The sequence below is a fragment of the Callithrix jacchus genome, chromosome 13 (assembly GCF_049354715.1).
Source record: "Callithrix jacchus isolate 240 chromosome 13, calJac240_pri, whole genome shotgun sequence".
NCBI lineage: Eukaryota > Metazoa > Chordata > Mammalia > Primates > Cebidae > Callithrix > Callithrix jacchus.
The window spans coordinates 36,672,655-36,690,811 of NC_133514.1; the positions used below are offsets into that span (position 1 = coordinate 36,672,655).

At 38.6% G+C, this 18,157-nt stretch overlaps 1 protein-coding gene across 13 annotated transcripts in view; it reads left to right on the forward strand.

The window, feature by feature from the left end:
* Positions 1-18,157, forward strand: part of UNC5D (unc-5 netrin receptor D) — a 560,161-nt gene that overhangs the window by 438,947 nt on the left and 103,057 nt on the right. For 8 of the 13 annotated variants that reach the window (XR_004732764.3, XM_035270258.3, XM_008979310.5 and 5 more), the window contains 3 exons: positions 3,202-3,382; positions 4,240-4,407; positions 6,189-6,353. Coding sequence is in view for 12 of the 13 variants with exons in the window: in XM_035270258.3 (XP_035126149.1) it covers positions 3,202-3,382; positions 4,240-4,407; positions 6,189-6,353 (514 nt within the window). In the remaining variant the exon portion in view is untranslated. The remainder of the gene's footprint in view (positions 1-3,201; positions 3,383-4,239; positions 4,408-6,188; positions 6,354-18,157) is intronic. The other 5 variants (XM_008979313.5, XM_008979314.5, XM_008979315.5 and 2 more) reach the window with 1 other exon arrangement.

Below are 18,157 nucleotides of genomic sequence, written 5' to 3' on the forward strand. Positions count from 1 at the left end.
AGAGTCCAGAGGCGGCACAAGACATGACATCACATGGCAATGGGGCTGAGCAGTCAAATGTTCCATGTCAGGTCTCTCATCTTCTTGTGAAGCCCAGTTTCCCTCCCATGATAATTCATTAATTCATTAATCCAGTCATTTATTCATGAGGGCAGAGTCCTCATGATCTAATAACGTTTAAAGGCTTCATCTTGCAATCTTGCCACACTAGAGGTTAAATTTTAACATGAATTTTGGTGGGGACAATAGTTGAAATGTTCTCTGGTATGCATTCTCAACAAAAAACAAACAAAATCACTAAAATAAAAACTCCATGTGTATTTGAGGGAGAGATTTTGATCTTTGCTATATTGGTAGGAAACATATTGCTCTAGCTTCTAAATTATTCATCATTAGACTTTATAGTTAGTACTACAAGATATTTATTCAATTGTTTGTCATGTGTTTTGTGGATTTTTTTTCATGTACTGTATATTCATCTTTGTGCCAGGTTTATTGGAATGAGTTTTTATTATCAACTTAAAGCTTGAGAATTCATATTATTTTTACTCATACCATTCATATTAACCTTTTGTCTATCAAAATTATGCCAAATATTTTCCTAGTTTATTGGCCTAGTTTTTTCATGTAAGATTTTATTTTTCTTTGTTTTCAATTTGAGGCCAAGCCTCCTCTTGATAGTTATCCCTTTAATTTTCCTCTGAACCAAGATTCCTTTAGGACAGCTGTTCTTGATTTCCAGGTGCTAGGGCTCCTTTAATTTCAATCTTCAGGAGCACTGCCCACAGGGCTCTCTCTGGCTGTCTACTTGCTATGAATAATTTATTTATGGGTCAGTGCCAGACTTTCTCTACTTCCTGACCAACTGTTGGAGGAGAAGTATGAAAGAAGAGGCCAGCTGAGCTGGGGACATAGGAGAAGTGCTTGCTAGATGCTACAAATAGCAAGTATACAGAATTAATCAGAAAGCAGGCAATTTCCCCCTGAATTTCTACTCACCTAGAAGGTGAGTAGAGGTGGAGCAAAAGTTCCCAGACCTGCTTTAAGCTGAGCAATTTCTTCCTTGTAGTGACATAGTAGTGATGGGAATTTAAAAGACCTAATTCCATTGACTTTACAGTAATTGTTACACCCTAAAATCAACTGTCGAGGTAAGAATAGAAGCCGCAGACAGACCAGTTAAGAAGTTAGTTAAGAAGCCACTGTAAAAAAAAATCCCAGAAAGCAGCTCATGCCAGGATGGTGTCTTAGTCCACTTCTTGTTGCTCATAACAAAATACCCAAAACTGGGTAATTTTCAAAGGAAAGGAATTTATTTCTTATAGTCATTGTCGTGAGACAATGTGACTCTCAACTATTATGTTTTGGTGAGAATGTCGATTTACTTATTTCCGTCTTACCAAGAAGAGACCATCTGGGTTTTGTTCACCTAGTTTTACCCAGCTCTCAGTACAATCTCTGACATTCAACAAATGTTTCGATATTTTTCAAATCAGCAAATGGATGACTCTGAATAAGGGATGGTGGTAGTGAATGGAAGACATTGTATCACAGGCTGGAAGTCAGATGTATTTTAAAATTGGTTCTGTTGCCCTACTTGGTAAAACAGAACAGTGCTTTTGGCTCTGATCACTGTTAGTACCTACACTTCCTGTAGATATTAACAGCTTTTCTTTGTTAGTCAGCTCTGACAGTTTTTCTTTGTTTTACTGTAGTTCTCAGATCTCTTCTTTGTGCTAGTTGGTGTCATTTTCCTTCAAATTAAACTTTTCTAAAGTAAGTTTTGGATGGTGATGATTTGGGGTATTTAAGCTCTCATTCACCGGGTAGTACTTGGGGTAAGTATGGAAGGACCCTTATATGCTTTTCCCTGGTAAATAAATCCCTTTTTACAGAGACAAACTAATCATTATTAAACCAAATGATTATAGAACAGATGTTACTTTTTATTGGTGATAAATTAGAATTCTTTAGACTTAAGAAATCAAATAATATATCTTATTCTAAAACCAACTTTCAATGAGCATTTTATCAGAGTATGATGAAATGCCCCTAATGTGTATGCTTCTGTGTGACTTCTCTTTGATGTCATCACTGCCATTGCTTCCTGTGATAAATTTCAGTTTTGATGCATTTGTTACATTACTGCTTTCCCTGTGCTGATAACTAGAGCCGAATGCTTATTGTTAAACAGGAGACATGTCTAGTCCTACCAAGGGCACCAGTGAGTAGAGAGGTTGCTTAGGTATGGAAGCAGAGAGTGAATAAGGAAATAACACAGTTAGATCAGAGGAAACTGGTATGTGATGAAATGGAGGGCTTAGGGTGGTATATCTCCACTTGGAGTAAATTGAGGATCCAGGGAGCAGAAGGCATCCATCTGTGTCTTCCTTATGTGTTCAAGGAAAGAGAAGTTTGGACAAAGGATAAGACTAATATAAAACTGGGAAGAATAAAATAGGTTCTTCAGCATCTAGGAAAAAACACATCAGAAATGGGAATAGCCTGTGCTCAGAGGATGGTGAAGGTGAGCTGCTCCAGGAGAGGGACTGCGCAGCTACCTAATGGTGTCAGCTACATAACCCCAGGCCTAAATGTCTCTCTGCTCACTGGAGTAGTAACATAAATGATCACCAAATAGACTTATCTCAAAATCTACAGAACACTGAGCTTTAAATTTAATTTATCTGCTTATGATTTCTCAAATCTATTACTGTAGCCTTGGTACAATCTCAAACCTTTATCAAAACTTGTTTAAATTCAAGCATCTTGACTTAAAAGCTTGTCTTATAATGTAATATTCTCTCAACACAAAATTCAAGTTCTATATTGATATGTCAATTTTTCTGAGCTCTATTATTGAACTATCATCATCATCATGAATGTTGTAATGAAATGAACTGGCCTAATTGCAGTCACCTCTTATCTCTCCTCCACTGCATTCTTAGAAAATGGGTCAAAGTCAATGTAGGGTATTTGTGTTCTTTTCCTGCTTCCAGTTTATTAGCTTGAGTATCCATTTCCTGAATAAAACCAAATTTACTAAATAAAAGGAACAGGATATGGAATAAAGAAACAGATCATTGTTCTTGCTCTATATTTTAGATACATCTCTCTCGAACACTCGAATCTGCTCACCTCGCAATTCCAGAATTGAGTTCTGGATTTTTAGTGACTTGTAAACGTTCTTTTCTTCTGTAGGTGGAATGGCTGAAAAATGAGGAGCCCATTGACTCTGAACAAGACGAGAACATTGACACCAGGGCTGACCATAACCTGATCATCAGGCAGGCACGGCTCTCGGACTCAGGAAATTACACCTGCATGGCAGCCAACATCGTGGCTAAGAGGAGAAGCCTGTCTGCCACTGTGGTGGTCTACGGTAAGACCAGCCCAAAGGCCAGGAATGGATAGGGAGGGCAGAAAGCAGAGAGGTAGAGGGTTGTGTGTTTTATTAAAACTTTGAATATAGAGAGCTGCAAAGACCTTGGGGTTCATTCACTGCAGTGCTCTATCCTGCCTCCCCCCATCTGGCAGGTGAAAAAACATCACTGTTTCTATTAATGTGTTTGCTGTTCCATCCAATATTGGACTTCCATGTGACAGTCAGTGACATTTCCAATCTCTCTTTTAAAAATAATAAAAAGTTGTTTATTTTCTTCCATTATGTTGGTATTTGAAAAGAATTGAGATGGGCAACTTCTGCTTCCCACGCCTCTCAAACCCAACACACACCCCAGTGTTTCCTAGACCTGCTGTCAGGTAGTCTCTCCCCCGGTATGTGAAATTCTCCAAAAACAAACAATACTATTTGCAGAATATCTCAGTATTGTATAAAAGAAGTTCCCAGCTGTTTAAGTAAAGGCATTCTCTTCCACAACAGAATAGCCCTGGGATTTATTTTTGAAGCACTTAAAGTCATAGATATTCAAATGCTGATATTTTCTTCTTATACTCTGGATATTCAAGTGCTTTAGAGATTTATTGATCAGTTCTTTCTATTTCTTATAATTTTCCCGCAAGGCAAATTCTGTGTCCCTCCTATATGAGATGAATAGGCTGAGGACTGGATGAGGTGACCCCACTGTTGTCTCATGATGGAGCAGTCAGTGGGGGCTGCACAGCCTCTCGGTCCCCGGATGCCTGACTCACAGCACCTGGCACAGTGGCTTGCACATAGTAGGCAATCAGTAAAAACCTCTCTCCTTTTTTTCTCCCCTCCCCATTTTTCTCTCTCAGTGAATGGAGGCTGGTCTTCCTGGACAGAGTGGTCAGCCTGCAATGTTCGCTGTGGTAGAGGATGGCAGAAACGTTCCCGGACCTGCACCAACCCAGCTCCTCTCAATGGTGGGGCCTTTTGTGAGGGAATGTCAGTGCAGAAAATAACCTGCACTTCTCTTTGTCCTGGTGAGATATATGCAGATTCCCTTTTCCCTTCTGATCCACCAACACTATTAAGCTGGTGTGAAGCAATCAATGTTACCTTCTTTTCCAAAGTCACCCTCTCCCAAGTTCTTAGCACAGAACCTTTATCCAAGGTGTGAATGTAGAGCTCATTGTCGCGGCAGGAACATGGGTGAAATACCTCTGTGCGATGTTTTGGGGCATATTTTTAAATACTCAGATGACACTGAACATTCACCATCAATAAGCCAATTGCTCTGAAGTCTTGTTATACTGCCAGTGTTTGGTTGGGCTAAGCCATCTGCTTCTCTCCTTGGGTTCTCCCATCTTGTGGCCTGTATTTGTATAATAGTTAGCAGGGATTAGATAAATTGTCTTAAAGCACAAAAGAACGAGTAACAAATGTTTGACTCTTTATCATTAGTTAATCATAACGCTTTCAGTTCTAGCTTTGTATTTTTACAAGACAATTGGTAGAAACTGTACACTGTCACAGCCGTCTATGTTTTACATTTTCTTTCTGTAAAAAGAGATACTTCATTTACCAAGTATGGCTTTTGTAAATTCCTTTGTCTCTTACTGGCTGTAACCCAATTTATACAACAAGAAATAGATGATATGGAAGGTGACTTTATGGAACACATATCCTCCCACTGAGAAATAAATTGATCCTGGGTCTCACATGTACTACAGAACATTAACTCCAAGGACACTAGACTAGGGCCTCATGTCTTTATAATAAAATTGCAAATTTAGTTGCAATCGGAATTAAGGTGGGGCTCTTACCAACAGCATATTCTTGGAGTTTTATTTTGGACTTATGTTCAATAAACATTTATTGAGTGCTTACTATGTGCCAGGTACTGTGCAGGATACTTTTACATACGTAATGTCTTTTACTCCTGTGTTGTGAGTTTTATTATCCCCAGACGTGGGGATGTTGGCAGACGTGGTAAAGCGAGGCTAAGTAACTCACCCAGGGTTGCTCAGGAGATAAGTTGACAGATCCAAGACAAGGATGCAGACATATTGCTCAAGTTCAGTATTTTTTTTTTACATTACCCTATTCTGGACTAATTGCTTCAAATTAAAAAATTGCAGTAACTTAAATAACCCACATAAGCATGGTTGAACTATTCCTAGGAGGTAAAGGGCAATTGCCTCAGACATCTGCCATGATCTCTAGGGTTGCTTTTTAGTGGAACTAAATTCAGTTTGTTCATTTCTACATACAGCAGCAGTCCATGACCCAAGAAATTCTATTTATATAAGTCCTGGTGTCTTGAGGTTTGACTGACCTGTTTTAGTTTAATACTATCAGTATATTTGGGTTTAACTTTGTATTGTTTAGGGGCTGCTAGGACTTAATGATAGTTCATTCCACTTTGTTCTAAATGATCAACCCCTAAGAAAGTGGCTGATTATCAGTGGTTAGTGCACACCGTTTATCTGTCCACCTAAGATGTGCTTGGGCATGAAAGACTGGGAAAGAATGGGTCATGACAAATTTTTAGCAAACCCAGTGGTGCTGAAAATACGAATGCTTGCCTAAATTTGGTAATTGGTCTTATTCTGAAATAGCAACAGTATTATACCACTGCTTTTGTAAGCCTGTCTCTTCAGGAAAGAAACCATGGAGAGAAGATAAGTAGATACGTTCTTTTGTTACTGTTTGGTGGTTATTTCCTTAAAATCCAGCTCTAGAACAACAGCAGTCCTGGGGTGAGTCTCCTGACAGCTACTTGATTCATTCTAATGATGGTTTCCTTTGTTTCCCTTTGAAGTGGACGGGAGCTGGGAAGTGTGGAGCGAATGGTCCGTCTGCAGTCCAGAGTGTGAACATTTGCGGATCCGGGAGTGCACAGCACCAGCCCCAAGAAATGGGGGCAAATTCTGTGAAGGTCTAAGCCAGGAATCCGAAAACTGCACAGATGGTCTTTGCATCCTAGGTAACACCTTCGGTTTAGCATCTTCAGTGTTTGTTCATAATATCTGTTATGCATCTCAAGAAAGGAAGCTACAGCCATTAATGTGGTTAAATGAGTTAGCAGAAAGCCAAATTGCTAAGGGCAAAAAGAAATTAGGTAAAAAGTGCAGAAAAGCAGACAAATGCATTTTAATAGAGATAGTATAAATGCATATTTTTTTCACTGTGCATTCTGTAGATGTGTATAATTATTAATTTAATTCAATAACATCTTAAGAGAAAATACTTAAGAAAATAGTTTAGATTTTTAGAAGCTACCATTTTTAATTTTGGTGAAATTCTGATACCGATCACTCCATGCTTGTGTTTCCCCCCAAGAATTTTGCAGCGCAGTAAAGCATTTAATAACTCTTTACAGACCATGGGTTCTGTGGCAAGGAACATGTGTTATGACTGTTATCTTAAAAATGAGGGGGGAGGTCGGGCACGGTGGCTCACGCCTGTAATCTTAGCACTTTGGGAGGCCCAGGCAGGCAGATCACAAGGTCAGAAGTTTAAGACCAGCCTGTAAGGTGAAACCCAGTCTCTACTAAAAAAAAAAAAAAATAGCTGGGTGTGGTGGTGCATGTCTGCGATCTCAGCTACTCAGGAGGGTGAGGCAGGAGAATTGCTTGAACCTGGGAGGTGGAGGTTGCAGTGAGCTGAGATTACACCACTGCACTCCATCCTGGGCAACACAGTGAGTCTCCATCTCAAATTAAAAAATAAAAAATTAAAAAAAATAAGATTGGGGAAAGGAGAATGATACCTGAGGAAGTGGGTGGCTTTATATCACACTGATCTGGCAGAGTAACAAGTAGAATGTTTGTTAGAAAATTCTCAAGCCTTTGCTTTATTGCTGAGATTACATTATTACCATCACCAAGGGACTATCTGCCTGGGTTATAAGACATGGGAGGGTCAAGTAGAGTCAAAGAGAAAGTTTGAACTTGGTTCTCTTCCTTATTTACTTTGTGATCTTTGGGCAAGTTGCTTAACCTCTTGACTTCTCTGACTATAATGACCAATTATAATACCCACATTTTAGTATTATCAAGGCTAAATGATAACATATTTGAATGTTGTATATGGCACAGTGTAGGTACACAATTGATATGGATCTCTTCTTCACTCACCCACTCAGATGAGCCAAGGTGTACTGATTTTGCTGGGATCTTTAAAAAACACAAGACTGAGCACTTATTTCTCTAGAACTGTTTGCCTTCTTGGAAAATTCCTTGGGAAATGCCCAGCAAAAAATACCATAGCTTACTAGTTTGTGATCTTTGGGAGATGCGTCACCTTTACTTTTGGAAGATGTCAGTATGGAGGAAATATCTAAGTTGGTTTTATTTTTCCACTTCAGTATGACTGAGTACCCTTGAAGGCAGGCACCTGCTACCTGTTGTATTTTCAAACTAAATCTGTGTGGTTCATACATTGGTTAAAATGATTAGTACATTGAAATGAGCACTTCCTGATAGCCTGCAGTGCCTTTATTTGCTAGTATAAGCACTGATTATCCTGCATCCATCAGATAAAATGCAGGAGGTTGTAATGGAAGACCACCTACCCACCAGTTGTACTTTGGGTGTGCTCTCCAATAAATGTATACTAACCATTTGCCGCCTTCAAAAAGCCTTCCCCCTTCCTAAATGTAAGGAAGTTGAACACAAGCTCAATAGAATGTTTAAAGAAATGTGCTTCTCACCTCTCTTGAATACCACCAGATTTTTCTAAAACATACACTTGAAGTGTTACTGTTTTTATTTCAATTACAGGAAAATACAAACAGAACACTTAGAAAACCACTCATGTGTCACTAAAACTACACATGGCCAATGTCCATAGGAAGAGTTCATTTAGTAAGCCAATGAACTGCCTAGAGCAACTGTATGTGCCTGAACCATGACCAAGAGTGGCATTAAGGGAAAAACTAAGCTTTTTGAATTTTTCAAGTACATATACATCTGGTTAATTTTATGTGTCAGCCTGACTGAGCCATGGATGCCCATGTTTTTAAGTTAGTATACTTGGGCTATGAATTTCATGTCTTCTAAATAACCATGAAGATATAACTATTTGGTTACTGGTTGTATTTTTATAGTCATAGTAATAACCTTCACTATCAACTGCAGATTGGACTTGCACTTGGGGAAAATCTATGGATATTGGGCTTTAATCTTAATTGACTAAGACTTAATCTTACAATTACTGATTGGAAACAGACAATGGTTAGCTCTTAATATAACAAAGAATTGTTATCCAACACACAAATTTTTTTTTTGCATTTGCATTGTAATAGCTTGCCATTTATCAGTTGAATTAAGAGTTCTGTTTAAGGCTGAAAGGACTTATCAGTACTCAAAATGTACTGGCAAGTCTCAATCCTAACTCTGACATCTATTTGAGATGCTATATTAGTCAGGGTTCTCCAGAGAAACATAACTAATAGGATATGCACACACATAGAGAAAGAGTGCAATGGAGAGATATTTAAATATATTTCTTATGAACATTGGCTCATGTAACTCTGAAGCCCAGCAAGTTCAAAATCTGCAAAGCTAGTGTCCCAGTTCAGGTCCAAAGGTTGGTAGGCTGCTGTGGAACCAGAAACATCTGTCAAGGAGCATTCTCTCATACTCAGGGGAGGGTTGGTCTTTTGTTCTGTTTACGTCTTCAACTAATTGAATGAGGCCCACCCGTATTATGGAGGGGCATCTGCTTTATTGAGTCTATGAATTTAAACATTAATCCCATCTAACAACACTCTCACATAACTATCTAGAATAATATATGACCAGATATCTGGGCACCCTATGGCCCAGTCAAGTCAACACAAAATTAACCATCACAGATGCGTATGTACTTTTGTGAAATTAAAACAGCTTAATCCTTTCCTATACTGGAAATAAAACAGCTAGGAAGATAGGCTTGGAATGTGTAAAAAGATCTCTGTTAAATCCCCCCATGAGTTGAAAATACTACATAAGCCTTTTCTTTCTATTCAGTCTATTAATTTCTTCCATTTCCTTTTTCACTTCAGCATGTTTTTTCTAGCCTTCATTATATACATATTAGTATATTTGTCAAATGATAAGAGACTTTTGATAGCTATAGTGACTAAGATTTTTGAAGGAAAAAAGGTGAGGTCTATGAGATTATTGATATAATTGAGATATATTTGCATATCAGTAGGAAAGGGATGTGTTCATAAGAGTCCAACACCAGGATGTAGTCTGTCTTTTTAGATAGAAAGTGGCTACCAGTATCAGTAAAAATGAATAACATCAGGCATAGTGGTTCACACCTGTAATCCCAACACTTTGGAAGGCCAGGGCAGGAGGATCACTTGAGACCAAAAGTTCAAGACCAGCCTGGGCAACATAGCCAGACCCTGTCTCTACAAAAAATAAAAATTAAAAAAATATAAGTCAGCCAGGCGCAGTGGCTCACACCTGTAATCCCAGCACTTTGGGAAGCAGAGGTGGGCAGATCACCTGAGGTTGGGAGTTTGAGACCAGCCTGACCAACACAGAGCTAAATACAAAATTAGCTGGGTGTGGTGGGACACGCCTATAATCCTAGCTACTTGGGAGGCTGAGGCAGGAGAATCCCTTGAACCAGGGAGACCCAGGTTGCATTGAGCTGAGATCACGCCATTGTACTCCAGCCTGGGCAACAAGGGTGAAACTCCGTCACAAACAAATAAATAAACAAACAAACATCAGCCAGACATGGTGGCTTATGCCTATAGTCCCAGCTGTTCTGGAAGCTGAGGTGTGAGGATTGCCTAAGCCCAGGAGACTGAAGCTTCAATGAGCCATGATCATGCTATTGCAGCCTAGTCAAGGCAACAGAGTGAGATCCTGTCTCAAAAAAATAATAAAATCAAAATAACATTTCACTATCTCTTCAGGAAGCAACGAATGGCAATCCAGTTAAATGATGCCAACATCACTCTGAGCTTCTCACTGGTACGCTGTCGGAGTTCTCTTGGTGAAAATAGCTGTGCTCTGAGGATCGAGCTCCAGTGAATGCTGGCTTTGATTAAAATAGCATTTGGCAACAGCATTAAGGAGCAGTAACTTTGTTGAAGGATCTAAGTTGTATTACAATTTGGGAATTTTCTTCATCCTGATTTTCTTTCTTGACATTCAACATGATCCTAAAGCAATTCCTCAGTTTCCACCTTCTCTTGGAGTTTTCACAATGGCATTGCTTGGCTGTCAAATGACCTACAAGTCTTTGATTTTACTCAGCCTTAAAATATCTTGTTTTTCTTTGTTGTCTCTGAGGGCTACATTTCTCTTAAAGATGAAGCTGCCAGCTCTGAATGATCACTTTAATATCTGAGTATTATTGTTGCTTGTTTAGTTGTGACTGGAACAGGGAACCTTTAATGCTACACTGTCAAAGATGGCCACACCTAGATGCTCTCAACAAGAAAATAAATACTGCTGGCACACAGCGGCTTATGCCTGTTATCCTAGCATTTGGGAGGCCCAGGACGGAGGATCGCTTGAGGCTAGGATTCAAGACTAGCCTGGGTAATATAGCAAGACCCTGGTCTCTACTAAGGAAAAATGGAAAAGTAGCCAAGTGTGGTGGTACATGCCTGTAGTTCCAACTATTCGGGAGTCTGAGGCAGGAGGATCACTTGAGTCCAAGAGTTCGAGGCTGCAGTGAGCTATGATTTCACCATTGCACTCCAACCTGGGTGACACATGGAGACTCTGTCATTTAAAAATTAAAAATTAAGTAAATGTCCCAAGACTGGTAAGAAGCAGATTAGGAAATTTTTGTCAATAACAGTGACTCCACAAATCTAAATTGCAAGCATAAACATGCAGCCTTTATACTAGAGTACTGCTTTTCCAGAGGAAAAGGGTGATTATATGGTATGACTGTCAAGAAACAAGATCTTGTAGAACCATATTTTCTGTGCTTGAACACCAGCCTCAGGTAATTCCCTGACCATCGGTCTTTCTCCTTGCTGAATGGAGCTGCCTCTATGCTCACAGACCACAGCCAGAGGGAAATAACCTGTGTATGCCTCATTGACAGGAAGAGAAAGGTGAAAATGGTGGGATGTTTATTTTGATCCTGAGGAATAAGAGAAGCCAGCTCCCTCTCTCTTCACTCCAGCAGATATAAAACTAAGGGCATTGACTTGAGAAGATTAAAAGGGTATACTTCAAAAGGGATTAGCACCTAGATGTGTAGTGAGACTAAAGCTAGAGAAATGCCACAGGGGCCTGTAAGACAGAGGAGGTCTTCAAGGCTTAGCTTACCTGATAGCTAACCCGTTCCTCTTGTCAAGATATAACATAGGTCAGTTCAACATTGACAGTTCAAAAACTGAAATATCACTAAAAAACGGTGGTTTGTTTCCATTTCCGATGGCTACAGTGATAAGGAAAGTTTGAGTTGATAGTTAGGAAACTCCATCAAGGATAAAGACATCTACAGAATAGCAAGTTCAAATAAACATCCCTGAGCTACATCTACTAATCTAACCACATTGTCTATTGAATGATCTACTTAAATAACCTAGAGGAAGCACTTGAAAAGGTGAAACTGTAATCGCAGGAAAGCCATGTTTTCTTTGTTAAGCATTTTCTCTTGAACCATTCTAAACCTCATTGTTATCCATTACCGTAATTACCTGAGTTTCGTCCCTGTGTTTCCTAGGGCAGTGAATCAGATAAATTTCATCCTGGAGATAGCTCTATGCATCTAAAACAACTTACTTCTGTGCTACTGCTTTCATGAACTACCTCTTTTGTATATAGGATTATAACAGATGAGTGTCCCTTTACCAAAACAAAACCTATTGATTCCTTTCTTTAGTCAGAGTCAGAAATCATACTTGACTCAATCTTAAACTTCTTGTTGGACAAGTTCATATTTCAGAACCAGCTGCACTGCACAAGTGCTTAATTATAGCATAGTTAAACTCTCTAAAGCCAAGAAATGAAAATGGCATTAGCGAGATAACATACCAACACAGTACATTTTTATGTAGCCATGAAGCATCCTACTGCTTGCTAATTCTCCCAAGTGCTTTTAATTTATATGACATAGTAGGTGCTCCATTTTACATAGACTTTTTCCTAGAAATACTCAGTAGTTTGCATTTCTGCATAACAATTGATTAATTCAGAATTTGCTTTCATGTATACTGCATAGCAAATGTGGATATAATATTGCAGACTCACAGGAGTCATAAGAATGTAGATTTGAGCACATATGGTGTTATTAGCAGCTTAGCAACAATCCCTTCCCCATACCCCAATAAACACTTTCCCATTATGGGACCCAATATGAAGACCAGTGAGGAACAAGCTTTAACAAGACAGAGTGGAGTGTCTCAGGACTGAAGTTTCCATTATGCTTAATTAAAAAGAAAATAAAGCAGAGATGGTGCAATATTCATGTGTCTTAGTGAAGGCTTAAAAACAATTTTTTTTACAAAGCTAGAACTGTCATTATTGTGCCTTTTTTGTGCTTTTGATGGGCATTTGCACTCAAGTGCCATATCCTGAGTGGATTGGACATAAACAAGATCAAGGATAAAATACATGCAACAAATTACCATGATGCTTCTCTCTTTGTTTCCCACCCACTATTGACTTTTCTATTTTTATGCCTCCTTAATGAAAAGAAAAAGACATCTGATTGTTTTTTTGAACGTGATCTCCCTTTTCAATGTAGACTAGCCTTCATCCTTGGTTTATGATTGATGTGTATTTCATAAGCTATTAAAAATCTGTGGCCTTTCCTGCCAACCAGGTCTGAAACACTTAAGATGCCTTTTTTCATCCAGGAAACTTTTTCTGTTGTCACCATCTTCTCTTTATTTTGTCATGGATCTATGCTACAGGTACGTAGCCAGGACTGAGGAGCCTAGGTAAAAAATGCTTTCTCAGCTAATAGAAATGAAGGCAGTTATTGTGCTTGTCTCTTTCTTCCTCTCCTTCCACCTACTTTTTCCCATTGCTACCCACTCCCCCTCCCCCACCCACAACGTATTTCAATATGTACTTTTCCACTAGCATTATTTTGGTGAAATTAGACAAGAAGTGCTACAGAGCACTTCAGAAATACAGTCTCTGGCAGGTTGTTCCTCTCAAGCACATCTTGTTAACTTTGTTCATTTTATGAAAGACATCGAAATAAAACACCTCCACTGTAAGTAAGGGCTTTAAAACTGAATTTGGAATTTGGGCAGCTGGAGAGCAGGATGTATGCACCTCCAGATCATATTACTTAGAGAGCGAGGAAAAAGACTAAAGCAAAACAAAGTAAAACAAACAAACCCAAGAAATCTAAACAAGCAGATAAGAACAAGTCCCTGTGATGCTGTAAACTGGAGGCAAACCCATTAGGAAGCTTAAAAATATTTCTTAAATTATAATCTTAGAACCAGATCGTTGGTGAGAGTGCAAATCCATAACCAGAAGACTTTTATAGATGACATCCCCGAGAAACACTGAACTGGGAACTGTTGGAAGGTACAGAGGTTGAGCTTCAGGGAGGCTGGCCCAGGTTGGGCCTGCATTGATCTGGCATTGAGAACCCAGGCTAAATAGCCTTCACAGCTCCTCTGTGACTGAGTTGAAACCAGCTATTCTCTTTTTGAGGTACTCAAAATGGACAGGAACCTAGAATTGGAAGAAATGAATTAATTGAGCCTGTTGGATGTGAACATTCACCCCTTAGGTGAAGGATAGGTTGAACTCTCAGGGCTCTGCAGTGAGATTGTTTGAGTTTGAATTCTGATTGCAATACTTTGAGCAGCAGCACCTTGAAAAACTGTCTTAATTTCTCTAAGCTTAAATTTGCTCATCTATAAAATAAAAATTGACAGTGTCTATTACAAAGGGTTCTTTGTGAGAAGATAAACTAATCTGAGTAAAGCATTTTCCCTCCATAGTAAGCACTCAATTATACAAAATAGTAATAACTGTGTGTGTTGGGGGAGCGGGTATTTTGTTTTGTGTTAGACAGAGTCTCACTCTATTGCCCAAGCTGGAGTTCAGTGACACAATCATAGCTTACCGTAGCCTCAAACTCCTGAGTTCAAGTGGTCCTCCCACCTCAGGCTCCCAAGGTGCTAGGATTACAGGTATGAACCAGTGTGCCCAGCACATGTGTGTGTGTTCTAATAAAAGAATTCTCAGGACAGAAAAAATTATGTTTTTTATGTTCTTCAAGAGTATCAACAGTGTGATACTTTCTACATTTCGTTAAAACTTTCCCTAGTACATCTGGTTAAGATAGTGTCTAATGAAATAAAAGGTACTTGTCATTAAAATCTATAGAAGACATTCTTTATACATTCATTACATTCTTCATACAAACCATTCTTGAGTAGTAATTTGAGAAATACTGTCAGTTGTCAAAGAAAGAGTTTAGGAGAACTCTAATAGTTCACAGGGACTCTTAAACTTTCTGTCAGACAGAAGTGTCAATATCCTTTCCTAGAACTTCTCATAAGTAGCTGAATGAACTACTCTCCATTGGCTATCCTTCCTCTGCTCAGCTGGTAGGATTTGGTCCTGAGAAGGTGACAAACCAGGGGAACTATAAGGTCTCAACAATTTATAAAATTGTATGATTCTAACCAACAGTTAAAATCAGCTCAAAGTCATACACTGTTGTGCACACCTATATAGTCCCAGCTATTCTGGAGGCTGAGGCAGGAGGATCACTTGAGGCCTAGAGGTTCAAGGCTATAGAGTTCCATGATTGCGCCTGTAAATAGCCCACTGCACTTCAACCTGGGCAACATAGCAATACTCTGTCTCTTGAAAGTAAAATTAAAAAAACCCTCAAGGGAAACGCAGGAAAGGGAAGGATGAACATCTGAACCACAGGTGAGAAAATCAGTTCTCACCATACTGAGAGTAGAATATACAAGCTTCTCTCCTCACCATGTTGAGAGTAGGATATATACAAGCTTCTGTCATTCATAAGAAATACATTTATTCTGACAACCTGGGCAGAAAATACTTTTTATATTCTTATTTACTTATTTATTTGAGACAGAGTCTTGCTCTGTCATCCTGGCTGGAGCGTATAGGTGCAATATCAGCTCACTGCAACCTCTGCTTCCTGGGTTCAAGCAATTCTTCTGTCCCAGCCTGCTGAGTAGCTGGGATTATAGGCACCTCCACCATGCCTAGCTAATGTTTATATTTTTAATAGAGACAGGATTTCGCCATGTTGGCCAAGCTGGTCTCGAACTCCTGACCTCAGGTGATCTGTCCACCTTGGCCTCCCAAAGTGCTGAGATTACAGGTGGTAGAAAATATTTTTTATAAAGCAAATCCTAATTTGTCAACCCAAATTCAAAAATTTTTTTTCAATGGAGTCAGGAGAAACAAAACCCAACAACATATACACTACTAGAGTATATTGCAATCTATAGATTCTAGGGTTGCCATTCTGTTACGAACCAATTCTAGAACAATGATTTGTTACATGCCTGGCACTCTCTTACTCCATATTCCCAGATTCCAAAATTAGCAATCTTGCCATGTTTATTTTCAATATTTATATACTTATTTATTTTTGCTGTTAGTAATGATTGATATCCAAGGTCCCTTTTAGTCAGGATGTTTCTAAAATTTTGGCTTTCTGTCATATAAAGCAAACTCTCCTCATTTCTTTAGTTCTGTAAATTATAAATTTCACATTTGCAGTGTAATTAATCAGGATTCAACAGCACAAAACCCTGGGCAAGAAATATTAGTCTGGACTAGAGAAAGATTTAATGTCTGAGATCATAGAGTGGTTTGGCTATAAAAGAAGTGGCAAGAACCCAATCAGGGCAGTGATTTAAAACTGAGTAATCTACTATTGTAAAAAACCCAGTGGCCTCTGGGGTGTGCTGAACAAAGCACATTAATAGAGATAAAGGAAACCTCTTTGTTTTGATTCCACCTTTTCTCTTTAAATTACAAACTAAATACACAGCTCTTCAAGATCATTATGAAAGGTGATAAATAGCATAAAGATAATGATGATGTCTATTGATGATGTTAGTATCAACTCCATTAACCCTGCCCCTCCCCTTTCTCCAGAGCTTCAGTGCTGTGAATAAGAAAAGACCTGGCCTTGCTTACATATGATTAGTACAGGACAATGTTAGTGTTCAGCGGAATGGAAAATTGCTATGATCATTTAGAAAGTTATCACAAGGTACTAAAAAGAGCTCTAAACAAGGAGTCAGGAGTCCTAGTTCCCAGTTCAGGTCTTTTGTTAACTAGTGCATTACCTTGGACAAATTTTATAATCTTGCAAATTGTGTCTGTAACTGTAAAATGAGGAAATTTGGCAAGAATATCACTAAGTTTTATTTTAGCTTAAAAACTTGAGATAGATACACACATCTCTCTGTCTCTCTATATATACATATACACACACACTACCTAAGCACATTAAAATAGATATACAAGTAAAACATGAACATAATACTTTGCAGCTATATATTTACCAGATTCCAGATATATATGCACACATACACATTATATGTATATATATGTATACATTATATAAAAATAATACCACTGACATTTCAGTGACTTCAGATTATGTGTTTTTTAATGAGTTTTGAGGAGAAGTTTGTTCTAATTTACTTGCACATAAAATCAGACATTTGAGTCATTACATGAAATGAGTTGGGTAACTTTTAGATATGAAACAAATTGTCCCTACCCCAACAAAACAAGTTGCTGGCCTCAGCTAGGGACTGACTTATCAAATAACCTCTTTAGCATTGTACTCCAAACTCCTCATCAAGAAGCCACAATGTCCTATGAATTCATGTAGGACATAGGAAATTGATGAATCTCGACTTTGTAATATTTGTGATTGAAATAATATATACTGTATAAGGCTAACAGTTCCGATTCATCTGACAGATATTTATTGAGTACCTACTATATTCTATTTATTGTTCTAGGTACTGGAAATAGGTAAACAAAACAGATGTATACCCTATGTACAGTTAGTTTGGTCTGCAATGTTAGATAAATGTTTGGGCTAGTGTGAGGACGAATGAAGCTGAAAAACAATTTGGAAGTCGAGGGTCCTCAATTTATAATTTCCCTTTAAGCATTTTTTAATGAGTCAGGACCGATAGCCTCACGTCAGTTGAGTATTTTCTTAGCCATCATAACAAACCCTCCCAAATCTCAACCCCCACCATCTCCCCTCTCCAAACTTCCCTACCTCCCTCCTGAGCAATTTAAGGAACAACCCTTGACACAGCAGGAAGCCACTGTGACCCTCTGGGCAAGGCTGGTACTTACAAATAGGATTCCTTTTTTATAACTGTATCGAGTTATCATTGACAGTTAAAAATTGTATACATTTAACTTGCACAGCTTGATGATTTGATCTGTAAGCTTGTACAATAGTTACCACATCAAGTTAATTAGCATATCTATCACCTCACATAGCTCCTTTTTTTTTTTTTTTAACTGCGTGTGTGGTGAGAACATTTAAGTCTTGCCCTCTTAGCAGATATCAAGTACACAGTACAATATTGTTAACAGTAGTCACGTTGTTTCACATTAGATTTCTAGGACTTCTTTATCTTGCCTAATTAAACTTTATACCCCTTGACCAATATCTCTCCATGTCCTCCATCCCAGCCTGAGCCCTTGGCAACCACCATACCACTCTCTGTTTCTATGAGTTTGGTATTTTTAGATTCCTAATATAAGTGAGATCATACAGTATCTATCTTTCTGCATCTGGCTTGTTTTACTTAGT